General features: G+C 32.8%; 1 protein-coding gene across 1 annotated transcript in view; it reads right to left on the reverse strand.

Annotated features, from left to right (window-relative positions):
• The window catches only part of LOC119666306 (teneurin-a-like), an 80,277-nt gene extending 63,992 nt beyond the window's left edge, over nucleotides 1-16,285 (reverse strand). The window contains exons 1-3 of the mRNA XM_038075588.1: nucleotides 16,209-16,285; nucleotides 9,493-9,750; nucleotides 3,297-3,403 (exon numbers count right to left, since the gene is read on the reverse strand). Coding sequence (XP_037931516.1) covers nucleotides 3,297-3,403; nucleotides 9,493-9,750; nucleotides 16,209-16,285 — 442 coding nt within the window. The remainder of the gene's footprint in view (nucleotides 1-3,296; nucleotides 3,404-9,492; nucleotides 9,751-16,208) is intronic.
• Nucleotides 16,286-16,923: the final 638 nt, after the last annotated feature.

Raw genomic sequence — 16,923 nt, forward strand, 5'->3', positions numbered from 1 at the left:
GGTATTATGTCCAATTCGGCCACCAATCGTACCGAGTGGAAGTTATTTGTTACGGCCCGATGCTCTTCCTAGGAGTTAAAGGAGAAGTTAATAGGAGTTAGGAGTTAATGTCCAATTCATCAATTTATAAGTGATTATATATTTATAAATAATATATACAGGGTTAATCCAAAGTGTTACCTTTGGATTAACCCAAAATCGCCTGTATAGGCGATTGAAGTGTTACCTATTTAAGTGACCATATCTATTTTGTGTGAAATTATTTTTTATTGATTCAAATTAAAAAAAATTGTGAAAATAATCAAATCTTTAGAATTCATTCACTATAGCTCGATGTAGCCACTTTTTGCCTTGACTATGGTCTTCAAATATTTAAAAAATGAGTTGCATACTTTACGAATGTGAACAACGGCTTTCTTCAGCACATCTGTACTGGCATATTTTTCAGGCCTTACTTGCTCTCCAAAATGTCCTAGATGGAATAGTGGATTGGATTTGCATCTGGCTAATTTAAAAGCCATTGTGTGGACAAAATGATGTGTGGAACCATTCTGGATTCGCACAACCTTTATGAGACGTTGCAGCGTCTTGTTGGAACGTCCATAGTCTACGACTAAAATATTTGCGTGCCCACGACTCTAAAACAACTTGTGAAACTTTCTCCCGACAATAAATTAGTTTGACTTTGACACCAGGCTCGATAAATATGATTGAAGAGCGTTCATCGGTGGTCACAGCTGCCGATACCATTACTTGAGATGGAAAATTACTTCTTTGGCCATTCGTAGTCACCCGTAGTTGGTATTATTTCAATCGCATAGCCCTGGCGATTGAACATTACAAAGGTAATGTTTCTTATTGCTACTTCGTAATTTTATTAAGAGTCAAAGAAGGCTAATTGTTTTTGGTTTACTTATGTTTAGCTGATATATATGAATGGACATTTTATTTTTTAAAGAGCAGAGAGTGAATTATTCACGCCCTGAGGTGATTAGGTATTAACAAAAGTGGAAAGTACAAAAAAGTTATACAATATATTGTTGAAATCTTACTTTTTAGACACTTGCCTTATAAACAATCAACTAAAATAAGGATTACAGAATACTTATTTCCTTTAAAATTTTTAATTTTATGTACTCTGTCTGCTATGAAAGATGGATTTGCAAATAATATAATATATATTATACAAATTAATTTTAGTTATTATACACATCATTTATTGATCATTTTATTATTTTTTTTCATAATTTTGAATATTCGTTTTTAACTGAATATTAAAATACATATTTTACATATTTTGCTTTTTTTGCAGTCATCCAAATTCATTTATATCCGCTAAATCAATTGTTGTCGAAAAGTCCTTGGTTAAAACATTCAACAAAAGGATTCGGAATTTTAGATTTCCGCTTCATTTCATTAAAAATTTAATTTTCGCATTAAATCAACTCGGAATTGAAATTGAAAGTGGGCGACACTTGAATGCGTTTTTGTTACGTTGCATGATGCGTAACAGCACTTTTCGCACCCCGCCTTCTGCAACTGTTTTTGACTGCTTAGGGTTTTAAGAGTTTTTGCATTCAATTTATTATCTACTGCCGTATCTACTGCCATATCTACTACTCTTTATTTATTTAGTCTGTTGCTGTGATTTACAACTGTGCCCGAGCAATTTACAACAAAAGCAGTTATGCACAAAGCTGAGAATTTCGTACAAAGCGAATGGCTTGGGGTCTTGGGGTAGGGGCAAGGGAAGGGGAGGGGGTCTAAAAAGTGATTTTACATAAGTTGGTGGCTCCCCAAATATGTAGTTGAAGCATTTAAAATGCTTTCTCTCCCCCATTTCGACTACGTTATTTATACTTGTATATATATGGATATATATTTATTTTTTTATTTTTGCTGCTGCCGCTGCTGCTGCTGCTCCTGCTGCTACTGATGGTGCTGTTGTTGCCAACAATGAAGAAGAAAGTTTTGCTATATAATTTTCATATTTGAGTTTGTAAAATTATGTGGGAGTAACATTCCGTAACTTTTTTGTGCTGTTGTCTATTCTCATTGTTGTTGTTTGGCTGTAATTTGCTTTGGTTAAATAATTTTGTCAAAAAGCATTTTGTGCGCAATTTTTGGCTGCAATTTCATTTATCTTTAGTAGAATTTCTCCAAACACAATGAACAATGCAGCTCGGTATGTGTTTGTATCTGTGTGAAGGATGTTTTGTGCATCGCTTTCCACTATTTGTATCTTTTTTTTTAAAGTACAAAACTTGCTTTGCTGGCTTGCAAAATTTCGGTGCACATATTTTATGAGCTTAGCAAATATAGTAAATATAAATTTATTTTATAAAATGAGAATACAATAATTAAATTGAATTTTATTGTGGGTTTTCATTTGCTGGTCGATGCAAAAGTTTCACACAGGAAAGACATAAATTCCCTTTATGTCCTCATACTGGATTCAGAGAAGTACTTAACAATAATAAATTGAAGTGGAATCCTAATTGCTCAATGATTGTGTTGCAAACGGCAAGTTTTTAATTATTTTATATAATTATAATATTTTTTTTGTAAATTTATTAACAATGACAGTTACTTTTTCGAAGTCGTTAAAGTTTCTAATTTCAATTAATTTAATTTAATTACTTTTTTAGTGCGTTTTTCGGTTGTCTTAATATCCCTTTTTGTACCTTGTCTGTGTAAAAAAGTTCTGTTTCATTTACATTATTAAACTACTGGATTTGGCACAAAATTAATTGTAAAAATGCGGAACTCTTAAACGCTTTGTGTGAGCCTAAGTACAGCTATTTATTCAGCAGATCTCCTACTCTTCAGCATTAATGAGGTCCTTTCAGCGACGCCATTGCACAGAATTGCCATTTGCACACTAATAAAGTGCGACAAAACAGCAAGTGTTTACAAAACATTAGGTTAAAATGGCGCTTGTTCACACTTGTTTACGACTACATACATACATGCAAATGTACACAGATACAGGCATACGTATACTTGTATGTGCTCATATATTTGCTGATGTTATTAAATCCCTTTTTACTTTTATAATTAAAAACGAAGCCAAAATTATAGCAGATAGCGCAGTGTTTGCAGTATCCAAACACACTTGACACATACTCAAGGGCTAACACTAACGAGAGTGGCACTCTGCTTCTTCACTTCACAGGTGTGGGCCGTAGTAGGTCGTTAGTTCAACCTTTTTTTGTTCTATGTTGAACTCAAGTTGCTGTCGTGTACCTTGTGTACCTTGTGCAGTGGCGGTATTGAGAGGGAAACGGTAAACTTACCTGCAAAATAGGTCAACATGGCTGTTAGGACGACTGCTAGTAGTATTAAGGCAATACTTAAACATTTCCAGGAACATTTGTGTTGACAGCGCTTATCTATGTGAAACCTGAAAATACAAACAAAATGTGCAAATATATATTAGTTGTGTATAGGTATTTTATAGTTAGATAAAAAATTTGAGAAAATTAAAATTAAGCAACTGCACTATGTACTACCATGAACGAGTATGTCCTCCTATCTAATCTGTGATTAAAAATAGCACACAGAAGATGAAAATTGAATATACTTGAATTGGCCAGGGACACTCTTGTATTTACTCAGCCCGAACTCTTGTTGCCTCGTTTGACAGCTGCTGTAACATGAGTTTTACTTTCAGTGCTGCGAGAACTTGGCTTGCTTAGCACCGTGTTAGAGATAAGCAGGAGTGATTGTGTAAATTTAATTAAATCCCTAAAAATATTACTGCTACGATATAAGGTAAAAATAGTGTACATATTTGTTTAAAACTGAGAATTATCAATTCTATTGAAAAAGAGATGGGTTAAGGTGATAAAAGAATATCAAAAAAGTAAACACGAGCAGGAAACAATCAAACAAACTTATACGGAATTATTCGGTGTTTCGTTATCAAATGTAAATGGAGAGCTGAGAACTATTATTTTATAATGCTTTATAAATAAAGCATACTTGCAATGTTAAATACAACTCCCTGAAAAAATCTTTTCGACACATTAACAATATTCTTGGATTAATCAATCATTTATATCACTAAAGAATTCATTATCCATGTGAAAGGCGTTAAAAAAAATCAGCAAAACCAAATTGCTTGCACTTTTTGAAGCCAAGATATAAATTTACATAAATAAAACAAGCCAAGATTGTTTGGAATAGACCTTGGGTAAACATGCTTAATGTGAAAACTCTATAAAAACTTTTAGTTTTAAATAGATTAAACGTGTTTGTTGAAATCAGCTGTTGTATGGCTGTTAATCACATTCAAATATTATGAGAAATTATAACATAACAATATAATGACCTAATAATCAATATTAGGTCTTTCCAAAGTATTAATACCTAGTTCAAGAGTATAACTTGTATGGAAAAATATGCTAACTAGATGACAATAATCCCTTCAATCTATTCAAAGTTAAAATCTTACCGAAGACTTAATACACAGTTGAAGTTGAAGAGTATAATCTGTAACAAAATACATGATAGAAAGATTATGCAGTATTTCTTTCAGATAAAGAAAATCAGCTCAATCAAAACTTCTACGCCTAGAACGAATATGTAATACTGAATTAGATTAGTTGGGAACTGAACATATGTTACCTATAAATTAACTAATAGCAAATTTCCTTTATTTCTTTATTTCCTAATATTTATTTTAATTTTCTATATTTTTCTTTAAGGTTTCTTTTTTCCTTTAAGGTTTGTATCTAAAGTTAAAGTTATTGCGGCACATAGTGGAATGTACAGTGATCTTCCATTATGTAGTTACTAACTAAGAATTTCATTTAGGTATAACACCTAACACTAAATTCCAGTTCAGAGTATAAAATACAATCTACATTCAGAGAAAGAAAACATAATGAAACCAGCACGAAGAATAAAAAAATTTAACATTGACATTGTTTTATTACTCATTATTAATTTTGCTAGATTGATCTTAGGTATTAAATTAGTTATAACAGAATTCTACACTAAATAAAAGAGACATACAGCGAATAAAGTTTTTTATATGTAACTGTAGACTGTGTTGGATAGAGAAAGCTGTCTCCATAAATTTAAAATGGCAATAATTACAATTCTTCAACGGCAAAACAATCTATAATTTGAAATGTTCTTCAATTATATTGCTTGTAAACGAACAAGCCATAATTATTCCTTTCTCTACTCCTTTACTTTTTGCATTGCATATACCAATTTTCCGGGTGCATCAATGTAAAACAATTCAAAAGTAGACACAATTTTAATGACTTCATTAGAAGCACAAAGTATGTTCCCCTGGACAATGTTAGCTCCAAGAAGAACAATAAAATTTGCATTATCACACCTTACAGACACATTTTAGAATTAAATTCAAGAGTTGTAACAGTTTTTTTCCTAAAATACTATAAATTGAATGGCAAAGTTTTATTGCCAGCCACAGTATAGACAGCCCAGCCCTGCCCAGCCCAGTCCATTTAAAAGGTTTACAGTGTCGCTGTCTGTGCAAATCTCAAACCAGCTAATGACCAATTTCCCGTTGTGTCAATAATAAATAAAGTAGAGAACGTCAGTAAACAAGCGTGCGTGGAACGCACAAAAGTCCAAACCGACGAACATTTCCAAATAATAAAGAAATTCAAATGCAACGTAAATTAATGCCACAACACAAAACAGTGACAAGCGCGCACAGAAGTTTTTAGTGATTAACGCCGCATTTAAATGCAAAACATGTGCAATAAGGATGTGCACTGTTTCACCAAACCGAACAGCAGTGCAGCCAAGAGCCAAACAACCATCGCACCACGGCACCATGGCACCATCACACCATCTCACCATCTCACCATTCCACCAGTTCTTCTGGTGATGTTCACTGCAATTGCACAAATTCAAATCAACTTACCAACGTTTGCTGTTGGCAAGACTAAACTAACTGGGAAATGATGCTGCTGCTGCTGCTGCTGCCGCTGTTGTCGTTGTCGTTGGAGAAGAAGAAGAAATGCTACGCATACTTTTGTGTTGACAGTGAAAACCTAGGCGAACTCAGTTAAGCGCTCGAAAAAGTGGTAATATGACAAGCTATGTTCTTGGAAACGATGTTGAATGCGCCCACACCAGTCGTGCAAATACAAGCAGACATGCAAACAGACAATAAGCCCAACGCAGCCGTGGACAGACGAAGCGACAACAACAGCGCAGATAGTCAGTCGGACCATTTGACACAACACTTAACCACGGCAGAAATTTTCATCTGCATTTTATGTCTAAACGTACATAAACTTGTGCCGTTAACCAGCAATAGACGGAAGGAGTGACAGCGAGACGGACATTTGCGAATGTCAATTTTATTTCAGTGGATATTTAACTGAACTTGTCAGTTTTTAAAATTGACAAGTTAAATTATGACAGAATATTATATTTAATATTTGTTAATTATGAAGATAATTAATGTCGGACTTAATTAATGACAAAACTTAACTGCATTTCTATATACATAATGTCGTATAACTTTAAGTGATATAACACTATATGAATGTATATGGCACACAATGTATGTATATGTAATGTAATATATGTATACAAACTGCAGTTTATACCTGAGATGATAGTTTAATAAAACTACATATATAAAATATTTTTACTATCAGAAAATAACATAATAAGTCAAAAGTTATTTAGTAAGATATTTTTAGGTTGGAGTGGCGGCCTTGTTTGCAAAAAAGTCCACTTGTGCTCAAAGAATGTCCCATTGTGATACCACAGGAATAGCAATGGTACGTACTAAGATTGAGATTAGTATACAAATAACGCCGAAAAAGGTAGCGACTTCCCCATTGAGTAAAGGAGTAAAGGAAAAGTTCTATAGACTTGACTAAGTCCCTAATATAACAGGATGACAGCTCGATCTGGTCGATAAGAAAAGGAGCCCCGAAGTTGTTTGATCTTCTCCTAGCTAAAGAAGGCCACTGATAAATGAGATGGAGCACACTCTCCTTATCATCTTTAGAGCCATAGCCTTGACAAAAATCATTTTAGGGGTTTCTGCCCTACCTATGTTTATATTTTTAATGTGGCGCTGAAGTGATAAGGGGGCAAGAAATCGTAGTAGATGTCAAACAACGTGGAGCTGGACACCCGTTACCAAAACTGGAGGAATTGTTTAACAAAAGTATAGCTGAATCGGTGATATAAAACTGAAAAAGTCTTAAATGCACGCAACAAATAGAACCGGACATTTTTAGACAAATTCTTAAAATCCGCAAAAGGAGTTTAAAAATAATTGTTATTAAGAAGTGTTAAAGTCTTAAGTATAAAATTGTACATTACTTCTAATCTTTGATTATAAAATTTTATACCCAAATAATGAACAGTTAAAATATCATCGTTGCGGATTGGTGCACCTCTATGACTATACCTATAGTTAGTTCAAATGTGTTATGATCAAATAAAATTTTGACACGACTTAGATATTCATTCGTCACAGCATTCCCAGTAGTTAATTAGAGGAAAGTATTAACAGCCTTTATACTTTCCTATATTATTTCATGAAAGTTTCAGCCAGAGATTATACTGAAAAAATTATAGCATTTTAACAGTGCTTTGAAAACTAAAAACTATGGAGACATAAGTGCACTACTTTGGAGATAACTGAATAAATATTTATTGAGAAAATTAAAAATTCTTGCTAAATTTTGAACACATTTCCTACTTATGAGTTCATTACAGTTTGAATAAACCAAATATTAAAGCAAATATTAACGCTCACGATCTTGAGCGAGAAAACGTAATTCATGCTCCAACATAAACTATAAATTTGGCAAATATTAATTATTCTTAAGTAACAGTTTCCATATTTGGATAAAATCTTTGTAACTATAATATATTTAAGGCATCGTCAACTCTTATAAACACTGTCAGTTATAAGAACAACTGACAAAAAATTGACAGAAAATTTTCCATAACCCATATCTATATTTTCTACAGTAGGAACAGTAAAATCACAGGGCGCTATATTTCCCTTTAGTACTATAATTCAAATGGATAAATAGTAATATATAGATATATATAGTTCGTCCTTATATCTTAAATGATAGCTTAGGAAATATTTAAAATACTACTAATAATTTTGTGTTGTTAAAATCTGACTCTGAAGTAACAAATTATGAGAAAAATAACTCATAAGCTACATGAGGTGCAACGTTTAACTGAGACCCAACTAAAATTTAAATAAAATTAATAAAATTACGTGCTGTTACACGGAACTGGTGTGTGTGTGCTAATCTTAATGCGAATCGTTTTTATTTGAACAAGAAACAATATCAAATGACATGACATGTCATATTTTCTGCAGCCATGGCAGCAGTGCCACATGCCAACACCTACAACGATTTCTCTAGAGGATGCTTATTAAGGTAACGAACAGTAGCAAACCTTTGCATAACCCGGCACATTCGAGAAGAGTTAAGGTTTATGCTAGTCACCAACAGAAATGGCTTCATGTTCTGTACATGCAACCAATTCCTTCTCTTAGTCGCAAACACCCACACCTGAAACTTGAACGCGTATTCGTGTAAAAGTTTTTTTAACCATTGCATCTATTGTTTTTATTTTTGGCAGAGTATGCAGCACCGCGGGAGTTAAGTTGCTGAAAATGTAGCTGCCGCAACAACAGAAACAATAATAATTGTCTTCAAAGCCATGTCGTTAGTAATCCAATCTATTTGGCTAAGCATAATCATCATAAAAACACATAAAAATGGGAACGCGCAACAAATGCAACTCTGCAGTGGTTAGACTGAACGAGCGTCATGACAGTAACAAATCGAAGTATATATGTGCTCACATATGGAAATAGTGTTGTATTCGCGTGAGTGAGTGTGTGTGTGTGTGAATGTGTGTTTGTGTGGTACAGGAAGATGCTGCCATGTATCTGCATTTGTTACAAAATATCTCACGATAGTAGATACAAATGCAGATGCAAATGCAGATGCAGATGCAAAAGTAAGGTGTAAATTTAGTTGGAAAATAAGAAGAAGCGGAACAAAGCGAAGAAAGCATATAAAAAGCTTTGTTCGCACGAAATGCAAATCTTGAACGTGCAAATGAAACTAATGAAGATTCGCAATTCGCAGGCAGCCTCCTGCCTCCTCAATAGCAGCGAGTGAAAGGACGTGGGTTTCGACGACTGCATTTATTTTACTGTAATTTATGGTTAAATCAAATGTTTTCATTTTTACATTTTCTGTAATAACTTTTTATTTAATATGTATTTGTGATTAATTTTTCAATTCACTCTCAAAATAGAACTGTTAACAGAAGTGAGTGATACGCAGCACTTAATACACAAATAAGTTATTAATTTTAATTTTTATATTAATTAAACACTCAGATAAATGAAAAACTGCAAACCGCTGTTTTTTCAACTTTAATTAAATTACGTGCAGTTTTTGTGTTTACACAAATTTAATGTGGAAACCATGGACTTACCTGGATGGTGAATATGGTGAGTAGTGCGGTGTGTGCGCTGAGTGTGAATTACGCAATGGAAATCCCGGCATGACCAATGGTTGTGAGCCGCTCATTTGACAGTGTGGTCCACCCGGACCATTCATGCCAGGACCACCAGGTCCACCGCCACTGCCACCGCCACGATCAATGCCACCGTGGCCACCAAGCGTATTATTACCCGTTGACATACTTTGCGCCATCTGTTGTTGGTGACCAGTGCCTTGCATAGGACCCAATCTACGTAACAAACATGAAAAGAGAAAAGCAAAACAAAAAAAATTAATATTTATAAGGTCGCTTTTGTCGTTATAGTGATTGTGATTGGGATGGTGATGGTGATGGTGATGGTGTTTGTAAAAGTCGCGTCGTCCATTGTTGAATTATGCATATTTACGAGTACAATGTGTTTGTTTTGGGTTTTTGTTTGCCCTTTTGCGGCTGCCATTATACAAGAACAGCAGCCATTTTGGTAAAAGTTAAGTAAAGCGGAAATTTTAAATTAAAAAACATAAATCAATGGCGCCATTTTTATTGTTTCTTTTTTAATGTAGCGCTCTGTGCGGTGCGCCGTGCGCCCTATGCATTATTATCGGCAACATTGAACGGATATGCGCCTACAGGCACTCGATAACAATTCAATAATTTTTTTCATATATAAAATACTTTTATTCTGCATTTGCATTACGGCGCGTGTAAATGCGACCGCCGAGCGCGCGTGTTGCTGCTCTTAGCCAAAGCGGAAATTTATTGCTGCCATAATGCAACGTACTTTTTCCCTTCGAAAGCACAACAACTTCACCTTTCCGATAGTGCGCTACACATAAATTCAAACATATTTACAAGTACTTGTACTGTTTTGGTTTTGCTTTTGCTTTTGCTTTTGTTTTTAGATTGCAGATTACTACTATGAAATATGTTTGGCATATTTTTGGGCGCATAAAATATAAGATAAAATAGAGTATTATTTTAATATTTTGAACAGCGAGAGCAAATAAAGTATTTATTATCGAGTTAATATTTTTTATTTCACATTTAAATAAATGCCTTAATGTGCTGTCGAGGCTCACTGTTTGCTTCACATTAAAATGTGAAAAACTTTTCACCGCATGCACATCAAAATTAAACTCATTTCCATACTAAATTTCGAAAAGTACATGCATTTTTATACTTTCTATCTTTTAATCGAGCAAAGTAAAAAACTAACTAACAAAGTTGTGAGTAGAATTAATTTTATAACTTCCATCTGAAAATGCTAAATGTGGAATGATTTTGATTTTGCTAAAGGATTTTGAACTCGGAAACATTTATAGCTTCTCTGTGTGGTTTAATATTTCCGCGTTTCATAAACTAAAAAAAAACTCAAAGTGTCCATTTCCAAACGCTTCTAACCCTCCGCTTTAGTAGAATAGAGTAGAGAAGAGTAGAGTAGAGTAGCATATATCAAAATGCTGCCGAGGCTGTTTATGGTTGAACAACTTAATTTAAATTGCTTAAATCTATTTTTGCTGCTAATAAATCACAGAGCACAGCATGTGCCTTTGAAGTCTAAACCAAAACTACATATTAAGTCTTAATGTAAGTGTATGCACACACATGTGCAACCACTTAATTGTTAATATGTCTGCTTTTGTGTACGAACACGGTATGGAAATATGCTTCTCACTGAGCTTAGCATACATTTAGGCACAAACGCAACTTTAATACACAAAAGTCGTTGATATATATGCGTGTGGCTCTGCTTACAATCCTGTATGAGTATTTATGTTAGTGTTTGTGGGTTAATAAATGAGTCTGTTTCGCTGGAAAGGAGCCGCAACATTAGCATAGTGGCGTAAACACTGCAGAAAGGCCACATTCGTTGTAGCGATAAACTTTTTGGCCTGCTCCATGGTTTCAAGAATTTATTAATTGTCTGATATAATTAAGGATTCGCTTAGATTCTGCCAGGAAACTTGGCAGATATGAATTTTTATTAATTAAAATAACGAAAATAATGTTATAAATTTAGTCGAACGCTGCTTCACGTGTTCTTCACAACTGATAAAGTTCGTTATTTAGAGCATGTAATTAAACTGTGTGGAAAAGGGTGTAGGGTGCATGGTGCGTTTTTTGTTTGTTATTAAAGTTTCTATAAGTACTAGCAATCGATATCTAAAGCTTAAAAATAAGGTATTACGATTTTAAGCTTTTGCAAGTGGTACTGTATGCCAAGTTAGTTTAAGATCATTACCAAAAGAAATTATTTACTTAATAAGGTGGTACATACAGCTTTAATGCGACCTTATATACCCATTAAAACCGTTATTATTGTAGTATTTTTTAAGTATATTGCCAATCTAATAAAACGTCTTTATCATTTGTGATTGCCTACAATTAAAATTATAGTTTCTGTGACCTGACTGTCAAGTGTTAAATTTAAAAATGTTAAGACATCTATAAACTGATGCCATAGACAAATACGAAAACCCTTAAAACCGTTACATTAAATTATGATTTATTTTTCTAGGTATGCAATAAACTGGAGGTGTTCATAAGTTTTCGAAAGATTTTATTTTGCCATGTGTAGGTTTGTATGTATTATTCGTTTATCTCACATAATTCTAAAAAAAACTCCCATATTTCTGATTCCTAATTCCCGCTTTGTTATTATCAGTAAGACTATTGGTTAGAAAATCGAGAACCTATATTGGGTACGTAATGCTTCAACGTACACCATTCTGAACGTCACCGTAACAAAATATTACACATGCAGATGAGTAGTGAAGTATAATTTTATTTTACGGCCATAATAGACGAAAAAACTAGGAACCCAGAAAATGGCGAAACCTATTTGCTTTTATTATGTATCTTATGGATATAACTTGCATATTGTGATGGACTTGAATTATTTTGTTTGTAGTAGCTTTAGTTCGGTTTTGAATTTCTATATTCGGTAACTTAAGTTACTGTTTATTATATATTTTATAAAACTTCTATGGAGTATTTGAAAGAATCATCGGTAAAATATGTTATTTTAATGAATTATAATTTGTAAAATTTGAATGATAAAGCAATTGTCTTTCTTTTTCGTGAATGATCTTTTTGATGGATTATTCAATGACAGTTAAATATATGCACAGGACTGCAATTTTGACGTTCTAAGAATTATTTACATATTTACAATTGAAATTAAAACTGAGCTATTCGACAAATACTCGTCACAGATGCAGAGTGTTAATTTGCTTTCAAATTATTCTTGAGTGATTAGAACGGGGGCATAGGGGAGTAGAAAATACTGGCAAAAGTTTGTCATTTTGATACATGGACACCTACGAACACTCAAAACTTAATTTTGTTTTGTTTGTTTTTTACCACTTTTAAATTAGAGTGCTTCCATAAAATCGAAGCTGATCCGAAGCATATCGAAAACCACAAATCTCGCATCAAACCGAATAGAAAAATATTGAGGAAAATGGAAAAATATGTGACAAAATTTTTTGTTTTATCGATTTCGGTCGATGCTACCCAAGATAGAAACACACTGCACATGACCTAATTACGTGCGCTGGTACATTTGGCATTTTGGATACCGATGTGGATATGGATTTAGATTTGGCAGCGATGTGCTGGAAGAGGCTGTCGATGGAGTACGTGTGTCATAAGTATCAATTCAACTTAAATCCTAAAATCACAAATTCACATAGAATAATCAGCAAAAAATTATTTCAATTTTGTTCAGTTTTATTAAGTAAATATTATGGCAGAACGCTGAGTGTAATGCAGCACAATGCAGTGAAGTGCAGTGCAATACTGTGCAGAGAAGTGCAGTGCAATGCACACAATATCATGTTGATTAACTCCTGGTGGCGTGCATTAAACATATCTGCTCACTTATGCGATACAGACTTGCATTGAAATTGGATTTGCTGCAAGGACTCCGGTATACGACACACGCTGCTGTAGGATAATCAATTTTATGCGCATATTTGGTTTTAGTTTCTGTGCCACTGATGAGGTATGTACATTCGGTCGCCAGGGTGTTACGATGCGGAATATGTCATTTAATATTTGTGTGTGGCAACACAGACACACAATACACCCATTGTTTCCATGTCCGTATTATTGATTTCTATATGCTGCTTATCAGCATTTGCGTTACATTGTTTAAATTTGCTTATTTACTGTAGGCACGGTAAGGTATTCCGATATTTCGCCAGCGGCACTGTTATTCGTACTCGTGCATTGTCATTTGTTATTCAAAATATTAATAAATTTAATTCTTTACTAAATAAATATTAAATAATATTTGACATAAAGCTCAGCTTCGAGTTCAGCACATCAATTATGATTTGCCACTTTCCTTTGGCCTTTTGTCCTATTATTTTAATATTTTTCGTATTTTGCGAGATTTATGTTAATTCAATATGGCAACTTTGGCATACATTTTTTATTTAAATCTGCAACTCTGCTATACATAATACATACAATGATGAATTGACTCCATTTTTACTCACATGAGTATTTTTTTCAACAATTTATATTAAAAATATAAACCAATATAGCCGAAGGCCAGAGTACAGAACTGGGTCAAAATTTTATTTTGTTATTCAATATGTGAAAGAGGGAACTAATTCTTAATTGAATGACAGGAATATGCAAAATAAGTAAAGAACAGAATTTCCATTAATAAATACATTAGAGTTTTTCGAAGCTTTTCGATTCAAAAAAACATAATTTTATTTTATTTTTAATAAAGTACCTAAATTAACTTCTCAATGGATCACATTTTAATATGTTATTAGTGAGAATTTTAAATGTTTATTAATAAATGATATAAAAATGTTTTAAAAATAGCTTTATATATCAATTTGCATTCGATTTTCAAGATTGAAATGATTTATTGAAAATTGAAAACTGAAAACCGAAGAATTTTAAGTTTTAATTTAAGATTGTTCCTTGTTTGGTGTACAAAAATCCAACATATATTGTTCCCAAGAATGAACCTCTCAGTACAAAACGTCACTTTTCGCTTATAATACAAAATGATATAATATGACATCATCAATTATTGCAATATCAGTTGTTACTTGAGAGTCGATTAACATTAACATGTCAACCACTTTTACTAAAGAACTTAACGGTAGAAATGGTTTTAAATTATTAGATATCCTACATGAAAGCAGCTTATCTCTTTGTAACTTCAAAACGGTTTTTCTGAAAGAGTCGAATATAGGGACTGAGCTTTAGACAGCCTCCAAACACGTGCCTTTAGTTAACTGATAGTTCAAAGCTTGAAACTGGACAAACAAGGCGGTACTGGAGTCTATGGATCCAGTTCTTATACAGCCAGTTCAATGGGGTTTCTCATACATATGTTCAGGCGGAAGTGCATGCTATTGATATCTGTACCATAGAATGCTTAAAAGTATATAATATATAATATTATCACCAAATCAAAATTGTTTGAAAGGTGCAATGAATCTTATCTCCAAGTTAGCTACTACTTATTGAAATAGCCCTGAATTCGGATTTATCACTGGCTTCGTAAACTGAACATGCTCCTGCTTACTAACATCTTTTAAAGGTAGAACTAAAAGACATTACCACCTGGCGATTCTGTGATATGCGAATTAAAACTGACACCCATCTTATATTCCAATGTTCTTTGTTTGGTGTTTGATGACTTTCATTGATGAAACATTATTAGGTTTGTCACAAGCCGAAATTCGAAATATCTATCCTTAGCAACACACAAGTCGCAGATAGATTTTTCATAACTCGTTTGAATTATAAAAAAAAAATTAGGAGCTTCTGATGCTGTTCAGAACCGGTGTGCAGGCACTATGGCAAAAAGTTGGATTGACAGGTTGATTGAAATGTATTGATTTTAGTTCAAGTTTATTTATTAAAAACCATTATTTAATTAAAGTTTGATTTAAACTGGGTTTAAAAGTACTTAAACCCATTTTAAACAATTAATTAAATTTATTATGTTGAAGGATTTACTTATATATAATAAAATTGATTGACTTAAATCAACTACGGATATCTCCAGCTAAACAGAGAAAAGACCTAGTTCAGGTAAATCCACTCATAAAAATTTTGCAAACTTTTTTACTGTACATTTCCCAAAATAATAAGGTATAAATACAAGCCCAAAATATGGGATCCAATAATTTTGTTGCTACAAAGTATACACTACCATTACATGGTCGTTATTCATGAAAACATCATTGAGATAAACGAATTATGAAATGCAAATATTATATATGCAACGCAAACAGACAAGTACACAAACATACACAACAATAACAAAATTTAAAACGAGAGTCTACTAGATAATTCAAACATGTGGAGTAGTCAGTCTTCATAAATATCCAAACCTATTTTGGGGAGTGTGTTTACTGTGTATCCCCCGCACTGTTCGAGTTTACGATTCATGGAAATTGTCTGATATGTGCACCCTCATCAAAAAAATGTTGGACTTAAGTGGAAAAATGTGCTCAAACTTATTTGCTCGTGCATAAATATTAAATTATATTAAGTGTACTTAGCGTATGTATTCACAAATGCACACAGAGAACACATCCTTAATATGAAGCGAACTTACAGGACTTTGTTGCGTGGAAAATATTTCATATACTTTGCATGCGATTTAGGAAAGTCCTATGATTTTTCGTGCAAGTTTGTTTGACTTTGTAGCCAAGAAGACTTACTTAAATGAAGTATCTAATATATTGGCAGGTTTTGAAGTGCTTTCATTGCTTTGTAAGTAAATGCGGAATGTGAACATTATTAGAGATTTTTATATTATTATTAATTATAATAGTAATTTGTGTATTATAACCATATATCAGTAAAATTGAAGTATAGACTTTGAAACAGTAAACAAAAGTTGAAATCACACAGGAGCTAATACTGCTAACCTTATTATATGCTGAATGATCAAAAGATTTTTTTTAAATATCCTTTCAGGAAAACAATCCTTTATTTTGATATCGTCCAAAGTGTACTTCAACTAAAAATCTTTAACTATTGAATAAAAATTGGTAGAAACTATAAATTCCAATAACTACATAAGGAGAGATAAGAAATAATTTACAATATAATAAAATTCACTTTTGTGTCACTTCAATACAAAAGAAACTTATTAAAAAATAATACTTAACAATATAAAATAATACTTTCTTGACCCGACCAATAAGAATCAAAAAATTAAATAATTTTTTTATGGATCTCAATCGAATTAAATAACACGTACTAATATTACGTACTTTTTTCATTGTCAAAATATATAATTTTAAAATATCTTATTCCATTTTCTATCTATCTTCTTAAAATCTTCTTCGAAGACTATATTGTTATTCAAACAAGTTTTTTCCGAAAAGAAATTTATTGTGGATTATTATCTTTTCTTTCGTTTTTTAGTGC

Source organism: Teleopsis dalmanni, chromosome 1 (genome assembly GCF_002237135.1).
Source record: "Teleopsis dalmanni isolate 2A chromosome 1, ASM223713v2, whole genome shotgun sequence".
NCBI lineage: Eukaryota > Metazoa > Arthropoda > Insecta > Diptera > Diopsidae > Teleopsis > Teleopsis dalmanni.